The 18647-nt window shown below is 38.2% G+C and overlaps 1 protein-coding gene across 1 annotated transcript in view; it reads left to right on the top strand.

The window, feature by feature from the left end:
• Nucleotides 1–13564, top strand: part of mdfic (MyoD family inhibitor domain containing) — a 52734-nt gene extending 39170 nt beyond the window's left edge. The window contains exon 5 of the mRNA XM_072269364.1: nt 11871–13564. Coding sequence (XP_072125465.1) covers nt 11871–12121 — 251 coding nt within the window. The 3' untranslated portion in view covers nt 12122–13564. The remainder of the gene's footprint in view (nt 1–11870) is intronic.
• The last annotated feature ends 5083 nt before the right edge of the window (nt 13565–18647 follow it).

Here is an 18647-nt window from a genome sequence, read left to right as displayed (position 1 = left end):
TTCAAAATGGCCTTACTGCTTTGGCATTGTTTTGGCTCCGAGGATTACTTTGAGTAGAAAAATATCTGTTCACAATAAGAGAAAATCCACATTATTTGTGTATTCCCTAACACAGAAGTGATTAGTTTGGCAATGTAATAGGCAAAATGTATTGGGACAGAGCTTGTTGTCAGCCATAGACCGTAGGTGCCCACCATGTGAGAAAAGTGACAATCTGGGGCCTCTTGCCTTTATGCCAATACCACATTCTGTTAATACTGATTAATGACTGTCCCATGTTAAAACATCTGCAGAAACAGCTTTCACTCGGTGTGATTGAGTCATCCTCAATCCCACGGAACTGCTTAAAAAGGAGGAGGAGGAAAAATATGGACTTGCCATCTGTAGCATCACTGATTTCAATATCTTAAGTTCAATGTTATATCATGAGGCTGTGCACAGAAGTGGAGTCTTGCCATAAGATCACAAGACTATAAGATATAGGAGCAGAATGGGGTTATGCGGGTGAATCGAATGAGCCCTGTTCATGGCCTCGCTGGAAAGCAGTGGCAAAAAGCATTTGAACAAGTAAACAGAATTAAATCACCAAACACTGAAAATGCAAACATATACTTAATTTATTTGCCTTTTTTCTTGCTCCTAGCCTTGTAGCTACTCCTGTATATTGAAATAAATTGCCTCGTGTATCCTTGCACCATGTCTAACCTGGCTTGCTGCTTCCCTAGCATAACAGGCATCTCTAGTGTCCTTCTTGAGGAGAACTAAACTCAGAACGTTCTCACACAGATTACTAGTAGAACTTGTGCAGAAAATACAGAACTCCTAAACCTCCTGATATTTAAGGGCACTTGGTATTTTTTTGGGTGGTAGATTTAAAAATGCTTTATTTTGCACAGTTAACAAAAAGGCTCTAGGGTAGAAATTGCTCCCTTTTGTGTCCATTTACTGAATAAAAAGTTATGATGAAGAGAATTTTGACATTAAACTTCTGTAATACAGTAAATAGTCTAGATAGTGGCCCAAATTTCAGATTCATTAATTTATGACATGTACATTGACACGGAGTGAAATGTGTCATTTTTGTCAACAAATAACAGCAATCAAAGGAGATGCTGGGGGCAGCCTTCAAGTTTTGCCACACAATCTGGCACCAGTATAGCATGCCTACAGCCTTCAGCAGAACAACACAAATAACAGCAATACAAAAACAGCAACGAAATATAACAACAGCCAAACATGTCCCTTTTCTCCCTTCTATTCCCAAAGAATTAGAATCAGAAACAGGTTTATTATCACTGGCATGTGCTTGAAATTTGTTAACTTAGCAGCAGCAGTTTAATGCAATACATAGTATAGAAGAAAAAAAATCAATTACAGTATATGTATATTGAATAGATAAAAAAAAATCGTGCAAAAGCAGAAATAATATATGCTTTGAAAAAAAGTGAAGTAGTGTTCATGGGTTCAATGTCCATTTAGGAATTGAATGGCAGAGGGGAAGAAGCTGTTCCTGAATCGCTGAGTGTGTGCCTTCAGGCTTCTGTATCTCTTACCTGATGTTAACAGTGAGAAAAAGGCATGCCCTGGGTGCCGGGGGTCCTTAATAATGGACGCTGCCTTTCTGAGTTACCGCTCCTTGAAGATGTCCTGGGTACCTTGTAGGCTAGTACCCAACATGGAGCTGACTAAATTTATGACCCTCTGCAGTTTCTTTCGGTCCTGCGCAGTAGCCCCCACCCCATCTCCCCCATACTAGACAGTGATGCAGCCTGTCAGAATGCTCCCCATGGCACATCTGTCTTTAGAAGCACGGGTCTCCATTCGCAGAATGGACATGCTAATGTCCAGTCCCTGGCCTGACCCGCAAATCATAGGTTTCTGACTTCCAGTGCCACTGACCCAGGGGCCTTGACCGTGGGCCTCAACGTTTGGATTCACTGACTTTGACATTTGACCATTAGGTTTTGACCTTTAGTATCAAGCCGAGGACTGGCCGATCATGGGACTTTCAACTCTGAACATGACCATATGGACCTCCTATTCCAAAACTCAGTGCCCTGGGTTGTCACCAGCCCTGTTCCCTGGGCCTGCTGACACAACATCTGTCTGCACGGAACACTGATCTTCTACTGCAGAATGCTCCAGCCTGGACTCTGGCTCTTGCCTCGACGACTCATTTACTCCACCTAACCTGTGACCTGTAACTCCCCTCCTCTCTTTCCCTAAACCCTAACCTGTCACTTAACTCCACATGCTGCCCCCAAAACCACCCTGTGAACTTTCTAAAAAGAACAATCAAGTCTGAGCCACTACCTCAGTGCCAACAGCAGCTCGGCATCTTCTTGACTGGATTTGGATTTTAGACCCCTTGTGCAATTAAAAGAGGAAACAAACTATTTGTTCTGCAGTGTCTTAGAAGCTAGTGGAGCAAAGTCAGGCAATATTCCAATTAGAATTCTTGGCTGGTGCAACCAAGCACCAATTCCAGGCTTACTTTCAATGCTCTGGATTGTAAATCCATTACTAGATACGCACCTGGAAAAGGATGATTTTCAATTTCCATGCACACAATTTGTTTAACACAGAAGGGAGTTGAATAAGTTTTCAGTCTCAATTTTTATTTCCATTGTCCTCTGATCTTAAATATTTGGACTCGTGCTGTATACTTTGCAGGTGTGGTAACATAAACTGTCCTCAAAGCCCAAATACAGATATGCACTATGATTCCAAATACTTGTGTAGTGATAATAATCATTCCAAGGATACTTGAACACTTATCAAATGAATAAGAGACTGTTGTCAGTTTTGCTATAAATTTTTAAAAACTGTTTTGAAGTACAGTTGGATTTTGAGTTGTATAGTATGGAAGTGGACATCCTGCCCACTGAGAGATTGAACGTCAGTCATCCAGTTTCACCAGTCCCATTCTGTTCTGTCTACCTTCCCCTTGACTTCCTCATGGACTTTTCTCGTACCTGTGGAAATTCATAGGCCAGCTAACTTGCAGAGGAACTTGTATTAGAGGAAAGAAGAGCACACGGATGCGGTCATGGAGAAGATGTGCAAACTCCACCTGGATAGATGCGGGAGGGGTGGGGGGTGGCCAGGATTGAGCCTGGGTCACTAGAGTTGTGTAAACATGGCTCAGCATACTATATGTTTTAGAGAAAAGTACAGCACAGAAACAAGTCCTTCAGCCCATCTAGTCTATGCCGAACTATTTAAACTGTCTACTCCGATAATCTACGCTGAGAGCTCCATATCCCTACTATCTATGTACCTATCCAAACTTCACTTAAATGTTGAAATCAAGTTTGTGTCACCATTTGCGCTGGCTGCTCTTTCCACACACTCACGGCACTCTGTGAAGAGGTCTCCCCTTGTGTTCCCCTTAAACTTTTCACCTTTTGCCCTTAATCCATGACCTCTTGTTGTAGTCCCACCCAATCTCAGTGGGAAAAGCCTGTTTGCATTTACCCTATCTAAACCCCTCGTAATTTTGTATACCTCCATCAAATCTCCCCTCATTCTTCTGTAGTCTAAGAAATAAAGTTCTAATCTATTCAATCTTTCCTTATAACTCAGGTCCTCCAGACCCAGCAACATCCTTTAAATTTTCTCTGCACTCTTTCAAACTTGTTTGCATCTTTCCGGTAGGTAGGTGACCAAAACTGCACACAATACTCCAAATGAGGTTTCACCATCGTCATATACAATTTCAGCATAGCATCCCATCTCTTGTACTCAATATTCTGATTTAGGAAGGCCAATGTGCCAAAAGCTTTCTTTACAACCCCATCTGCCTGTGCCATCACTTTCAATAAATATATTCTGTATACACCAGAGTAGCTGCAACTAACTGATATTTGTTTTAAATATTGCCCAAGTTCAGCAATGTAAGTAGGTCAGTATATGCTGTATAATTGTGGCTTTTCCCACATTCAACCAATACCTATCTGGTGCCATCAATACAAAAGGTAGGAATGTAATAGTTTTTAAAATTGGAACTGGCCATGTATTTCATGTGTACCCTTACATTTATTTCTCCATTGTTTCAGTTAGTTGATTAAAACTCTTCAGTGAGATCAGTTAAATTATTGCTTTATTGTACGGCCAATTGCTGAATATGCAGAGTGACAATTAGAAAGCACGAACTCAACTTGCCTCATTTCAGGTTGCTCCTGAGAATAAGAAAAATATTAAACTGTGGCAATATTCCAGTGAGTCGTAGGGCATTGAGTGCAGTGGAACAAAGGGATCTGGGAATACAGGTCCATAATTCTTTGGAAGTGGTGTCACAGGTTGATGGAGTCATAAACAAAGCTTTTAGCACATTGGCTTTCATAGATCAAAGTAATGAGTACAAGAGGTAGGATATTATGTTGCAGTTGTATAAGATGTTCGTAAGTCCTAATTTTTAGAATTGTGTGCAGTTTTGGTCCCCTACGTACAGGATAGATGTTAATAAGGGTGAAAGAGTACAGAGAAAATTTACAAGGATGTTGCTGGGACTGGAGGACTTTAGTGAAAAGGAAAGATTGAACAGGTTAGGACTATATTCCTTGAAACTTAGGGGACTGAGGGGAGATTTGATAGAGATATCAAAATCATGAGGGACATTGATAGGGTAAATGCAAGCAGGCTTTTTCCATTGAGGTTGGGTGGGACTACAGCTAGAGGTGAAAGGTGAAAAGCTTTAAGGGGAACATGGGAGGAAACTTCTTCACTCAGGGTCATGAGAATGTGGAACAAGCTGCCAGCAAAGTGATACATGCAAGCTTGATTTCAACGTTTAATTCAATGTTTAAGAGAAGTTTGGGTAGGTACATGGATGTGAGGGGTATGGAGGTCTATGCTCCCATTGCTAGTCGATGGGACTAGGCAGCTTAAATGGTTCAACATATACGAGGTGGACTTGTTTCTGTGCTGCATTTTTTTTGTGACCATGACTCTTAATCTTTAAGAAGACCATTTTGATTGGCTTCCCATATCAATTCATTGCTAAAAGATGGAGTCTAACCTCTTATCCAATAAGATTTAGCCAAGAGCACGTTTTCTGTTTCTATTTCTGGACACATTGGACTGGTTGTGGTTTTTCAAGTGGTTAAGTGACCTCTATGAGTGATCATTTTATTAACCTAGAGAATAAGTTATCTTTAAAAACGTAAATATTGATGGTTATTATGGTCTGCATCATAGCCTTGACCTATCTATACTAAATGGGTGGCTGCTTGGGTGGAATTAAGAGGAAAACAAGATTCCTTTTTTGAGCAGCATTGATTAATTGGGCCAGAATTTTGTTCTTGGTTTTTGTAGAACATATAACATTGAGGCTGCCTGACATTATGTGCTCTGATTCTGAATTTTGTTTCCAAGTGGAATACAATGTCCAGCTTCCTCTACATTTCGGGGGGTGAAGAGGGGGACTAGGAATTACCTTTTACGCTGCTTTTGCCCTCTGCTCTAAGCTAAATCATGCAGGCCTACAAATTTTAAATCTTCTTCATGATTGGAATGCAGAGAGAATAAAATGGTTTAGGGTAGTGTTAGTGTAAAATTTGTTACTTGATGGTCAGCAAGGACTCGGCTGAAAGGCCTGCTTCTGTACTTTATTTCAATGATTCTGACTGAGTTTTGTTACCAATGCTAAAACTACTACGTCTCAACCAGAATTGTTCAAAATGAAAGATTTTAGACATTTTGAACAAATGTAAATTGAGGTTTTTTTACAATCCAATATTTCTAGAATGGAGCAGCAGAAACATTGCCCTGTATTCAGTTATTAATATCAAGCAGAAATATAGTAAGAGGTACTGAAGCAAACTATATGTATATACATATGGGCTTTGTAGTTTTATTACTTATAGTTGTTCTGTGGTGGCTATCTGTCTAAAGCCTTCCCATAACTTGAAGGCATGAGTAAGAAATTTGATAGAACTTTCCTTTTGGTTGTCTAGAAGAGGGTAGTGCTTGGGTTGTTTGGTATAATCAAGGTGAAAACAGCTTACATAATTAGAATTCTAACCACTAATCAAGGCCAAAACAGCTTGCATAATTAGCATTCTATCCACCAATGGTTCTTCATAGTTGCAGTCTGTACCATCTGCAAAATGGAGGAGCTTGCCAAAGTTTCTACGCTTGATCTTGATCTGGATCTAATTTACCACCAGGTCAAGGACGATGGACACACTTTTTAAAAAAAAAAAGCACATACATCCTGATTTGAAAGTGCATCATTGGTTCATTATCCTCATAGGGTTTTTAAGCGTGTCGTACCAGACGCTTAAAAACCCTATGAGGATAATGAGCCAATGATGCACTTTTAAAAGTGTTAAACTTCATACCTAGAATAAAGCAGATTGGATGGTGACTGAGTTCCATCTTTTGAAGGGAAATTGAGGATAGGTATTAAATATTGAACTTGGCTGTGAAACCACTTCCTATAGTTTAAAAAATATCAAAATTCATCTTTCAAGTAGATATTCTGGTCCAGATTCTACATGATGAAAAGCAGAAGCATGTGTTATACAAATGCACTCTTAGTCTTTAAGAGAAGAAAGTCTTGCTTAACTGTGTGCTGATCATCAAATGACACTCAATGGTGCTATAACTCAGATAGTACTGTGCATATTTTTGAGGAATAACTAAGTATTCCATTTTTTTTATTTTGATCTCTTCTAGGGTTCATATTTATGTTGCTTAAATATAAAAATCTCTGAACGTTATCCCTTCCCTAGGTTTAAAATATATGGATTAATCAAATGCTTAGTTAGCTCCTTTTCTAATTTGCATTTAAACGGAGAATAGTCTGTTCAGTTTCTGATCTGCATTGAATAAAAATGTGATTTATTCATATGTGCAAATTTCTCTTTCGGTTAAACCAAACCTAGTAGTTTATTTTACCAGTGCCTTATTTGCATTTAATAATGGAGTATGCGAGTAATTCCTGAATTCATATTTAACCAATGAAATACCAGTTAACTCTTGTCCTTGGTGTGTTTTTTTTTGTTTTTTTTTCTTGAATCACTTCAGGTTTAGTGAAGCTAGAAAGTACATTATAGTGTTTTAATCGATGTCATGAACTTGGATAATACCTGAAAGTGGAGATAAATTGATGAGTCAATTACTGCTTCTGCCTTCGGGGCCTAACAGTCAGTTATATTAACGATAATTAATAGGCTTTAGGGAGCAACTAATTTTTCAGGAAATCCAAACAGGATGTACAAGACATAAAGGAAGTGAGCTGAGGACTCCTTGAAATAGAATATTAATGACTGATTTTTTTTCTTAAAGAACCAAATCGTTGATTATGGACATTTGTTGACTTAATGCTGCAATGTTTTGAGGTAAAAAAAATAAGTAAATTTGTATGAATTTGTAAAATAATTACAAATATTCCATCAATAGAATATAAATATTCAGAGATTTTATGCTTTTTGTTTTGTGAAACCTTTTCTGCCATAATGATTTATATATGAAAGGAAAAAGTTACTAGAAACTGCATTCATCGCTGCTTTGTACTGTGGTGGATTTCAGGTCCTTGCTGATGCAGTGTTTAACATTACTGCAGAATTTTGCCCACTTCAAATCGAATGAAATATACTGTCTGGCAACCTTGCTTTTTTCCCCGCTGCCCCCTCCCCCACGTTTCTATATTCCTGTGCTTTGTAAGTCCCATTGTTTGACCAATATTCAGATGTCAGCCATAGAAAAGTCGGCATTTGCAGTTATTGTTCGTGTATGCTGTTACAGCAGTGAATGACAGTTGTCATAATGACTACCATTGGCGAGTCAGTGAATTTGAATTTTTGCTTGCTTTGAGTAATAAATTAAAAGTGAAATGTTGGGTGCTACAGGGGGTCTTCAGAAATGAGATGTGCTATATCAGTAGCATCATTGAGAAAATACTTTGCTACAGTAAGTATGGCCAACTGTTTGTGACAGTTACAAGAGCAAGCATCCTGTAAGGGTGGAGAGGATGTTTCCTGTAGTGGGCGAGTCTAGGACCAGAGGGCACAGCCTCTGAATTGAGTGATATCCACTTAGAACAGAGTTGAGAAGGAATTTTTTTAGCCCAAGGGTGGTGAATCTGTGGAATTCATTGCTCCAGATGGTCATGGAAGCCAAGTCATTGAGTATATTCAAAGTGGAGGTTGATAGGTTCTTGATTAGTCATGGCATCAAAGGTTATGGGGAGAAGGCAGGAGAACGGGGTTGAGAGGGATAATAAATTGGCCATGATGGAATGGTGGAGCAGACTTGATGGATGGAATGGCCTAATTCTGCTCCTATGTTTAATGGTCTGAGGGGATGTATTTCTGCACAGATAACTTCAGATCAAGATGGGATGGTTATTGGCCACTCAATATTGCAGATCTGCATAAGTGATTTTTACCTTGCCTGTCAGGAGACTGCCAGGATCTAGTGTATTGGTGGGTATTCACTTTGCTTACTTTACTATCACTGAAGTCATTGGAATATAATATGACCTACAATTCAGTATTTTACCTATGGGTTTCCTTTTCAGTTAGTTACAATTAATTTATTGTATTGCTTTCAAACCCCCTACATTTACATTTACTTAATATGCATAATCTGCACAATTTTGGGACAGTGAAATATTGATCTAGATTATGTACTTGTAAAACCAATTTACTGGTGTCATTGTACCACCAACCTGACAGTACGGGAAGAGTTGATGCCAAAATCTTGAGGTTGGAATCAATAATTCCCTACTGTTCTTGAAGTATGTTTTTTTTGCAATCTTCTCTAACGTAATTGAGAAAAATTGTCACGGTGAGAACTTGAAGTACATATTATTGCTGTAAAATACTCTGGAAAATTAACTTTTTGCATCAGCTATTATTGCCATGGTAAGCCACAATAAATATTACACCATTTTTGTTCCTTAAATCTGAGTTTATATGTGTAGGTTTTAATTACGTTAGATAAACAAAAATATAATACAATGGATTTTTAAAAGTTTGATCTGCCATCTGTATATTACAATCTTAATATTGTGCTCTGTGAAATGTTTTAAGTTAAAGTTTAAAGGTTCATTTTATTGTCAAAGTACATATGTACAATACAATTTTGATATTCGTCTTCTTCAGATAGCCATGAAATACAGAAAAACCATGGGAGTTGTTGAGAACCAAGACATTAACCCCATTCCCCCCGCATGAAAAAGAAAAGGAAGCAAGACTTGCAAGCCCCAAGCCCCCACCCCCTCCCCCACACAAAAACTAACAGATCACTCACAAGGGAGAAAACAGCAGCTAGAACATCAAACCCCAAATCTCCAACCCCTCCCTTGCACAAAGTTAATTATTGCACTTTTTTATTTTCTCATTGGTGTCTGAGCTGATCAGGTGCTGTGGGAAACTTGGTTATTGGTAGCCTTTGCTTCTTTACTGGTTACATAATCCAGACTATTCATTTCTTCAACAGTGGAAATTTTCAACTTTTAGTGAGCAAAAAGCACCTGAAATCTTTTTGATTGTTATTTCTGTTCCTATTAAATTCTACAATGAAGTTTTTGCTGACATGTTTTTCTTGTGAAGAGGGCAGTAATGTGTGGTTAGAAGCTTTGCTCCTCTCCTTACTGGGCTCCTTAAATTTGGTGTTCTCCCACAGTGTTTAATCTAGTGGCCCAGTTGATGGGTGTAAAAGCATAATTAGGATTTGCCACCTTTTAGTTGAAACTCCAGTTAAATGTAGATGGTGCCATTCAGCTGTTCATCATAATCGTTGAACCTAAAACTTGTTTGTTCAAAGGAAGGACATTATTTATTCTCTTCTCTTGTTCTTTTCTTTCTTCTTTTCAATTTACTCCTTTCTCTATCCTGCATGAAGAAAGAATCAAATATTTTAATTAAAAGCATAATGTATTTCATTCTCTGCAGGCCGGGCACCTGTAAAGGGAGGAATCCATTAACATTTCAAGTCAATGACTTAAAGCATTAATTCCATTTCTCTATCCACAGGTACTGCCTAACCTGCAGAGTATTTCTAGCATTTTTCATCCTCCACAATATTTTTTCATTTGTAATAGTAAGTGAATATTTAAGCTGTAATGCTATGTGTTCTGTAAGATACGGGAACTCAAAGACATACAATGTAAAGGTAGCTGGAAGTATGCATACAGAAAATTTTAAATAAATCTGCTTTTTTCAGTGAAGCTGCATTTACTTTATTGACTTTGTTCAAATCTTTCTCTCTGCATTAGACTGCTGTGCTTCTTTGGTTCTGGCCTGTCTTTTCTGTCACTGCACCGAGCTCACCCTTGGGCTGCTTGAAGTTTGCTCCTTCTGTCAGCATGGTTTCTCTGATTCCTGCTGTGTTTTCAGTGGCTGTTGCTGCATCAGCCTTCAGGAGACCCCTGCTGAGGATCTCAACTGTGCCTGTGACTTCGACTTTACACTCTTTGATTCTTGCTGTGAGACAACTGAATGTCTGGAAATTTGTTTAGAGTGTTCTGAACTCTGCCAGCATAGCTAGCTGAAATGACCAGGACCAAGGTTTGTGTTGTATATGTTAATGTCTTGTTCAATTTTAAGCTAACTGTTGAGGTGAAAACCACTGAAATAGATGCTGAAATATATAGTTCAAATTTGAAGTGTTTGCATCATTCAACTTGTATGCTCAAACACCATTCATCTTCAGATTGATTCGCTATGAAAACTACTTTTAACTTGGATAAACCAGGTTTCTGTTTTTATTTAGCAAGTTTGCACAAATCTTGTGTTAAATTTCTGGTTGCATAAAAGAAAAGCAAAATTAAAATGTCAGGTGTAAATGATCAAGGAAGTAGATGGTGTAGAGGATTAGATAGGGTATTCACAATTACTATCCATGTTCAAACTGAACTCAGATCCCTGAGATAATTGTACAGTGTGTGATTGGTTCCTATGTAAACTGAACCCAGTCTCGTATGCTAAGCTACTATTGGGCTTTTGTGGTAGGTATGAGGTTAAAGACCAACAGCAGTTTAACAGAATTCTAAAATGTTTATCATGTGTTGCTGGGGTGAAGTTTAATAAAGTGTCTGTTGGAATGAAGTTTAGAGGGCATTAAGTAATCTTTTTATGTGCGGTCTTCAGTATAGCAAGAAACAGATGTGCAGAATCCTTGAAGTAGCAGATCAGTTAGCATCTGTGGAGGGTAAAAAAAGAATTAATGTTCCGGATCAGTGATGTGTCAAATGAAGGTCTGCTGTTAAGAAATATTAACTACTTCTGTGATCATAGATGGTACCTGTCCTGTTGAGTACTCCCTTCATCTGCATGATTTTATCCTTCAACAGAGCTGTTTTCTCATCTGCTTCTATTTAAGAGTTTTGGTGATGACCTATAGCAAACACTTAAACCATTTTTTTCAGTGTGTCTGGCTAAATAAGATTCTAAAGAACTCCATTGCATGTATTGATTGAGTCAAACTTGTAAATTGATGTAATACATTTTGGGAGTGTTAAAAATTTTGAATATTTAGGGTTATTGCAAGTAGTAATCAGAAGTGTTTTAAATCTTGACTGTCTTGATCTCTTTTTAATTTTTAACACTTCTAACTAATGACATACTTATTTTAAAAAAAGAAACAAAAAATCGTGCTTCAGTCTCTATTGCCGAGGTGGGATTTTGTGTCAATGTTTTTGTGGGATGGGTATAGGGGTGGGGCAATGTTATAAGGCATATTGCAATAGAATAGTGAGTTTCTTGACTATTTCTGTTAAATGTTAATGGTTGAGAAAAAGAAATTTGTTATGGAATAAAAGATAGTTATGTCATTATAATTTGATTTAATGTGGCTTTTCCTTCCTTTTTCTTTCCCATTTTATAATCGGTTGGATGGGTGATGACCTACACTTGAAGATGGTTGTGTGCATTGCATTCTCGCCTGCCTATTCTGTGAATTTGTCACCTTTTGCAACATTATTCTGGGACAAGCTACCTGTGGTATATGCACGTCTGAAAACACTTGCTGCTGTTGTGGACCAGATGACTTTGGGGATGACTGCAACTGCCCATGTGATATGGACTGTGGCATGATGGATGCCTGCTGTGAGTCCTCAGACTGCTTGGAAATCTGTATGGAATGCTGTGGGATATGCTTTCCTTCATGATCATCTGACTTAACATTTTTTTTTAAATCTTTGCTTTTCAAAAATCGAGATAATGCTTCCTTATGGACATGATGTACCCATGTGATTATTCTCAACAGACCAGATACATATAAGCTTTTACATTGGTATTAAAAACAATTACTGTGGAAATGAAAATCATCTCTGAACTATTATGGGCAATGATCTGGCATGTTTATTTGTTAAATGTGCAGGAAAAACTTCATTAAAGCTTGCAAATGTTGCTTTATTAGGTAAAAAAGTTGTTAGGGAATATTTTGTCTATGATTAGATTATGTACAGTTTCAAAAAAAATCTGCACAGACTTTTATGTATTAATGTTGTGTATTGTTATTAAATGTGTTTTGACTAATTGGATTATACACTTAAAGTTTATAATCTGGGTTTGTAGTTCTCTGTCTTGATTATTTTCGTCTTTTTTAAATTCAAATTAGAGGAAGGGGTTTGGTTGCTGTTTCTACTAAATTATTAATGATATGCACATTAATAGAACTTGCTATCTGTTATGCCACTGGTGTTTAGGGCAACAATGAAGGTCCTCTATCTCTGTCTGTCCATACAGTCATACACAGATATACAAGGATTCTTCATTGCTGTTTCATAACTTTTTTTTTAACTGAAGGGCCAGTGGATCACTCTTTGTCTGGCCTTTACCCTACGACCTGTTTGGCATGGGTAACCCTATCAAGAGCCAAAGCACAAGGCTCCGACTCCAGCCTGCACAGCTCTCCAGGTCTTTGAGTCACACAAGCCTCCTAATCCTGCGACAAACTTGGAGGACATTAATATAAACAAAGTGTATAATCTTTGTGTTTAGTGCCTTGACTTTATAAACAAGTTTTGTAAAAGTTTCCTTTTTGTTGTGTCCAACAAACAGGAACAATTGTAACAAGTCTTCATCTCTGCTTATTTTCTTGAATGAATTGTTATAAATTATAAATCCTCTTAAGCATACCTGCATGGGGAATTAGGAGGGGTTTTGAATACACTCATGTATTTCATTAATTTAAGATCTTTACTTATTTTTTTCTGGAAACTTATTGAGTAGAATAGCAATAAGTCAAATAAAGTTGAAAAGCAATGCAGGTTAATGGGGGGAAATAATTTGTCTTAATTTGTACGTAGCTTCTCTTTCTGAGAGAAGCAAAGGCTGACCATATATTTTTTATAGCTTATCTTATGTTTTTAACAGACTGCAGCATTGGTCCAGGCCATGTACTAAAACCAACCAAGACAAATTTTAAAATAAAAACAATTAGACTTAGTTAAAACTTTGACTATGTTTTCTTTGAAATGTATGATTGCATAATCCAGTTAATCTGTTGAATTTTGTTCTCACTCATAATGATAATAACCTGTAAGACTTTATATTTATGATGGAAAAGAGGATGGGAACCATGTGGCAATATGCAGTGATTAGTGCAATACTATTGCATCAGAGAACATCCAAGTTCGGAGTTCAGTTCTGTCACTGACTGTAAGGAGTTTATACATTCTCCCCATGACAACATGTGTTTCAAATGCCCTGCCCAGAAGAGCCCATTCCCCATTCTCCACACCTCCCCCAATTTCTAAATAAATAAATTTGTTTCTGATTGTTCTCATCTATTCAGGAATCTCTTCTAAGGACATTGTGTACATGTGAAAGAACCCTTGTTCAAGATGGCCTTGTTAGAAAAGATATTTTGCTATCTTAAGTTGTTGCCTTATGGGAGAAAATTACAAATGATTCTTTATAATTATGGTGCAATTCAGATTTGGAGCTTGACTAAAGACTTCAGTCGAAGTATGTTGGCATTTGTCCATGACGTCTGACTTCTTATCACCTTGAACTTGAAGCTTAGTTTGGCGGTTAAATGAGCAACCAATTATTTGGATTCCATATTTTAATGTATAATTAGGTGAAGATTCACTTCAGTAACAGTACACTTGCATATTGCATAGAAATCAAAAATATCAGAAAGCAAATCATTTTCAGGAATTTACTTTAAAGTAGTAAGCTTCTACATGGTCATTATTTCCAAAACTTTTTCTCATGGGAAGTTGGACTAGTTCTCTTAGGTCTGTGAATTCAGAAGAAACTTCATCCTAATAGAACTACTTGAATTGGAAGGGAGAACTTGGGTGAAGGTTGAGAGAAACGCACTCCACTTCAGAGTGATTTGTTTTCACCAATTTAATCAATGGTATTATAAAGTTTGCAAAAATATTAGTGCATATTAAGTTGCCTTCTCTCAGCTGATTTACACAAATACTTTGAACTAGCTTTTGGAATTGATATAGTAAAAGATTTCTGCAGCATTTACAATGGTATCCAGTTTGGCAAATGAACTCAGGATGCCCAAACACAGTGGGTCAGAGAAATATTTCAAATTGACAACAGAGTATGATTCTACATGTGGTATAGTCATCTATAATGGGGGCTCTATTCATCAGACTAAGACAGGCATTGGATTTTAAATTTGTCCTAAATATCTAGAAATTTGGATTACATCCATTTTTGAAGTCCTAATAATGTGAGGTACTTCCGCAGTGAAACAAATTAGTGATCATATGGTCAGGGGGAAATAACTGGAATAGCCTTGCATTACTTATGCTTATTTGTCTTTTCAAGTAACATTAGCACCTAATCACAGTTAGGCAGGTGAGCTATCATTCATCTGGTGGCTCATGGGAAGTAGTCTGGTCGAAAGAGCTTTTGCCGTTGGAGCCACGGATCGCCGAGAAGGGGAGAGAATAGGAACAGAGCACAAGTCTTTATCTGAAATCCCTTCTTTGACACCAGCCCAAGCAACCACAAGCAGTGGCAAAGTTGGGTCATAGAGGTAAGTGCAACCTAATGCATTCATGCTTTACTCTGTTTTCAAGGTAGCAGGTAATGAAAATTTTTAAGACCTTGAAATAACTGAAATGGATGTCTTTGAAAGATACATAATGCTCTGTGTGTGTGTGTGTATTAGCAGTCTGATCCCACTGCAACTTTTAAGTTTGTGCTAATTTCCTACATTCAGACAGACGCACGCTTTAATTGACTGTTAGAGGAGAATCCTAGTTCCTGCCATTTCGATTGAAGTGTGTTAATGTGCTCCACACTGAGTCATCACATAAACAATATATAAGGAAATGACAGCTCTTTTATGGTGAATCATGATGGGAAGTGTTTGGACTAACTTCCTGATGTTTGGTACTTAAATAATGGGAGTAAATGTACCAAAATGTGAGCTGTATTTTTCTCCTGCATGATTTGTGCTTTAGAAGATGTTCAAAATGATTTTTGTAATCCAATCCCTAAGCAGAAAAGTTTGAAATGATTAGATACTGCTCATTAAATAACAAGATGGTCTAAATTTGAAATCAACTCTAGAGAGGAGGAGAAAATTCTCGTGCAGAATTAATCTTCCTTCATTAAAGTGCAAGAAGTCACTACGTTTTCTGATTCTAAAGTAGTTTGCCATAGGTCTAATTGATTAGAAGGAGCAGTTGCAAAAGCAGCTTGGATTGGAAGAAGGCGTTACAATGCTTACGAGTCATAACTGTGCTCAAACAACCTTGTAGCTGACCATGTGTATCGTGCCTTCGTTTTACCACCTGGTGGAGATAGAATTGGAGTCCTTCATTGGATTTTCTACAGTGTGGTATCTGTGATAGTGAAGGTCGTTGTGGATATAATTTCCTGCAAACTGATTTTAGTAATGTTATAACACCAATTAGTTGCATGCAGGAACCCAGTATTCATTACAGGGTAATGTTCATTTTCTTACCCCTGCCGTTACCACATAGTCATAGTCATACTTTTTTGATCCCGGGGGAAATTGGTTTTCGTTACAGTTGCACTATAAATAATAAATAGTAATAGAACCATAAATAGTTAAATAGTAATATGTAAATTATGCCAGTAAATTATGAAATAAGTCCAGGACCAGCCTATTGGCTCAAGGGAGGAGCTGTAAAGTTTGATGGCCACAGGCAGGAATGACCTCCTATGACGTTCTGTGTTGCATCTCGGTGGAATGAGTCTCTGGCTGAATGTACTCCTGTGCGCACCCAGTACATTATGTAGTGGATGGGAGACATTGACCAAGATGGCATGCAACTTAGACAGCATCCTCTTTTCAAACAACACCGTGAGAGAGTCCAGTTCCATCCCCACAACATCACTGGCCTTACGCACAAATGAGCATTGCTGGGTTCCTGGAGTTTGGTTGGGGTCCATTGTTTTCTAATGGCTGAACTACTCATGTAATTGATTCTCAATAGGAAATCCTTTCCTTTGTTTATTGATCAACATTCAGTCTAAGTGACTGGTTACTATCTTGATGCCCAGCTCAGGAAAAACAATTTCTGCCTTGGAAATGTACTGATGACCATTTCATAAACTTTGTAAGGGCATATTCAGTGCCAAGTTTGATAGCAAAAGACATTCTTTGCTCTGTGCCAATACTAAATTCCAATGTTGTATTACATTCAGTTTACTGGGCAGAAGCCTTATGACTGGAGGACAAGGCTCATCTTGTTATCAAGTAATCTCTGATTCATCTCAGGATTGTGGGCACGGGTGAGGTCGCCCAATATCAAGGGCCATCTGCGGTCTGCTTCTGAATTATTCAGGTGGGCATTTCAGTGAGTTATCATTACAATTGAAAGTTGCTTGCTGATTATCATATTACATAGGAGAGTCACATGAGAGCTCACATGCATTTTGAATTATATTAACTTATTTGTGGTAATTTTTTTTGCGTGTTGTGTGTGATGTATGTATTCTGGGTGCACTGTGGTCCAGAGAAGTGTTGTTTTGTTTGGTTGTATATATGTAGAGTCGGATGACAATAAACTTGAATTTGGGATTGAAAATGTTGTATAACTTTTCATAGCAGTTATGCCAGAGGTTTTAAGGTAGAAAACAATTGAGCAGAGATTCTCCTTCCATATTCACCCTCTTGCTAGTGTATATCATTCCCTCTGACCCAGATCTGGCACTTGGTGCAATACCTTTGAGCTGTACACTTGATGCCTGTTACTGCTACATTCCAGTGCAACAGCTGGAATGGCACATGCACGTATCTATTCTAAAGGACTTTTGTCATGTTTAACAAATACTTACACAACTGAGTTACTCTTGTGGAAACACTTGGCACCTAATTTCTCTTTTTGGTTATGTACTCCTAATTCTTATGAGATTGTTCTCCAATGGCCATAATTAAGGCTCACCACTGATGGCATTTAAGATGTTTATTCTGGCAAATTCCAACAATTCTGGATTTTAAATACCCTGCTGCATTAGATTTGGGACCTCTGGCATCAGCAAATTTTGTTGTAGACAGCACCTGTTATCCTGAGATGTCAGCAGTTGCCTGTCTATGGAGCCAAGTTGACTGAGGACTGAAACATTGTACTCCCATCGCTTCATGTAACTATTTCGGCAGATCAGATTCTTCAAGCCTTTTAAAGTTTCTGTTGAAACCGCCAGTGCTGTCAATAAAGACTGCATTGTTGTGGGGCCTCCTTTGCTGCCCACTGGCTGTATGATTAATTATATGGTTTTGGTGTTTTGTAAGTAGAAAGCATGATTTTGGAGCTTGATAATTATTTATTTTGTTTTCAACTGGGCAGCAGTTGTGTGGAATGTAACTATTCATCTCGATCTCGCCTACGTTGGTTGCCTGCTCTCCATCTCTCTCCTCTGTTTTAGACACATAATACAAGTTCTCCCTCTCGTGAGCTGTTTTTAAGACCATTCTGTCTCTAACCTTGTTGCTGGTGCTGAGTAAGGCTCACACTGGGGATCTTTGTATTTTCCTGTGAACTAGTCTCTGAGCCGGGGTCTGGGAGTCCAAGTGGAATGACACCCCCTGTTGAACATAAGAAATAGGAGCAGGAGTAGGCCATCTGATCTCCGCCATTGAATAAGATTATAGAAACATAGAAAATAGGTGCAGGAGTAGGCCATTCGGCCCTTCAAGCCTGCACCGCCATTCAGTATGATCATGGCTGATCATCCAACTTAGAACCCTGTACCTGCCTTCTCTCCATACCCCCTGATCCCTTTAGCCACAAGGGCCATATCTAACTCCCTCTTAAATATAGCCAATGAACTGGCCTCAACTGTTTCCTGTGGCAGAGAATTCCACAGATTCACCACTCTCTGTGTGAAGAAGTTTTTCCTCATCTCGGTCCTAAAAGGCTTCCCCTTTATTCTTAAACTGTGACCCCTCATTCTGGACTTCCCCAACATCGGGAAAAATCTTCCTACATCTAGCCTGTCCAATCCCTTTAGGATTTTATATGTTTCAATAAGATCCCCCCTCAATCTTCTAAATTCCAGCGGGTCCATCTGGTCATGGACTCATCTCCCCATAACCCTTAATTTCCCTACAAAGCAAGAATCTATCCAACCTTGTCTTAAATATATTTACTGAGGTAGCCTCCACTGCTTCTATAATTCTGTACTGTTCTACAGGATTACTCACTCTGCTGCCTCAGGAAGGGAAGGGGGATTACTGACAACCTT

The sequence above is a fragment of the Mobula birostris genome, chromosome 9 (assembly GCF_030028105.1).
Source record: "Mobula birostris isolate sMobBir1 chromosome 9, sMobBir1.hap1, whole genome shotgun sequence".
NCBI classification, from domain to species: Eukaryota; Metazoa; Chordata; class Chondrichthyes; order Myliobatiformes; family Myliobatidae; genus Mobula; species Mobula birostris.
The sequence above is the reverse complement of the archived record's forward strand: the minus strand, read 5'-3'. Positions and strand labels throughout refer to the sequence as shown.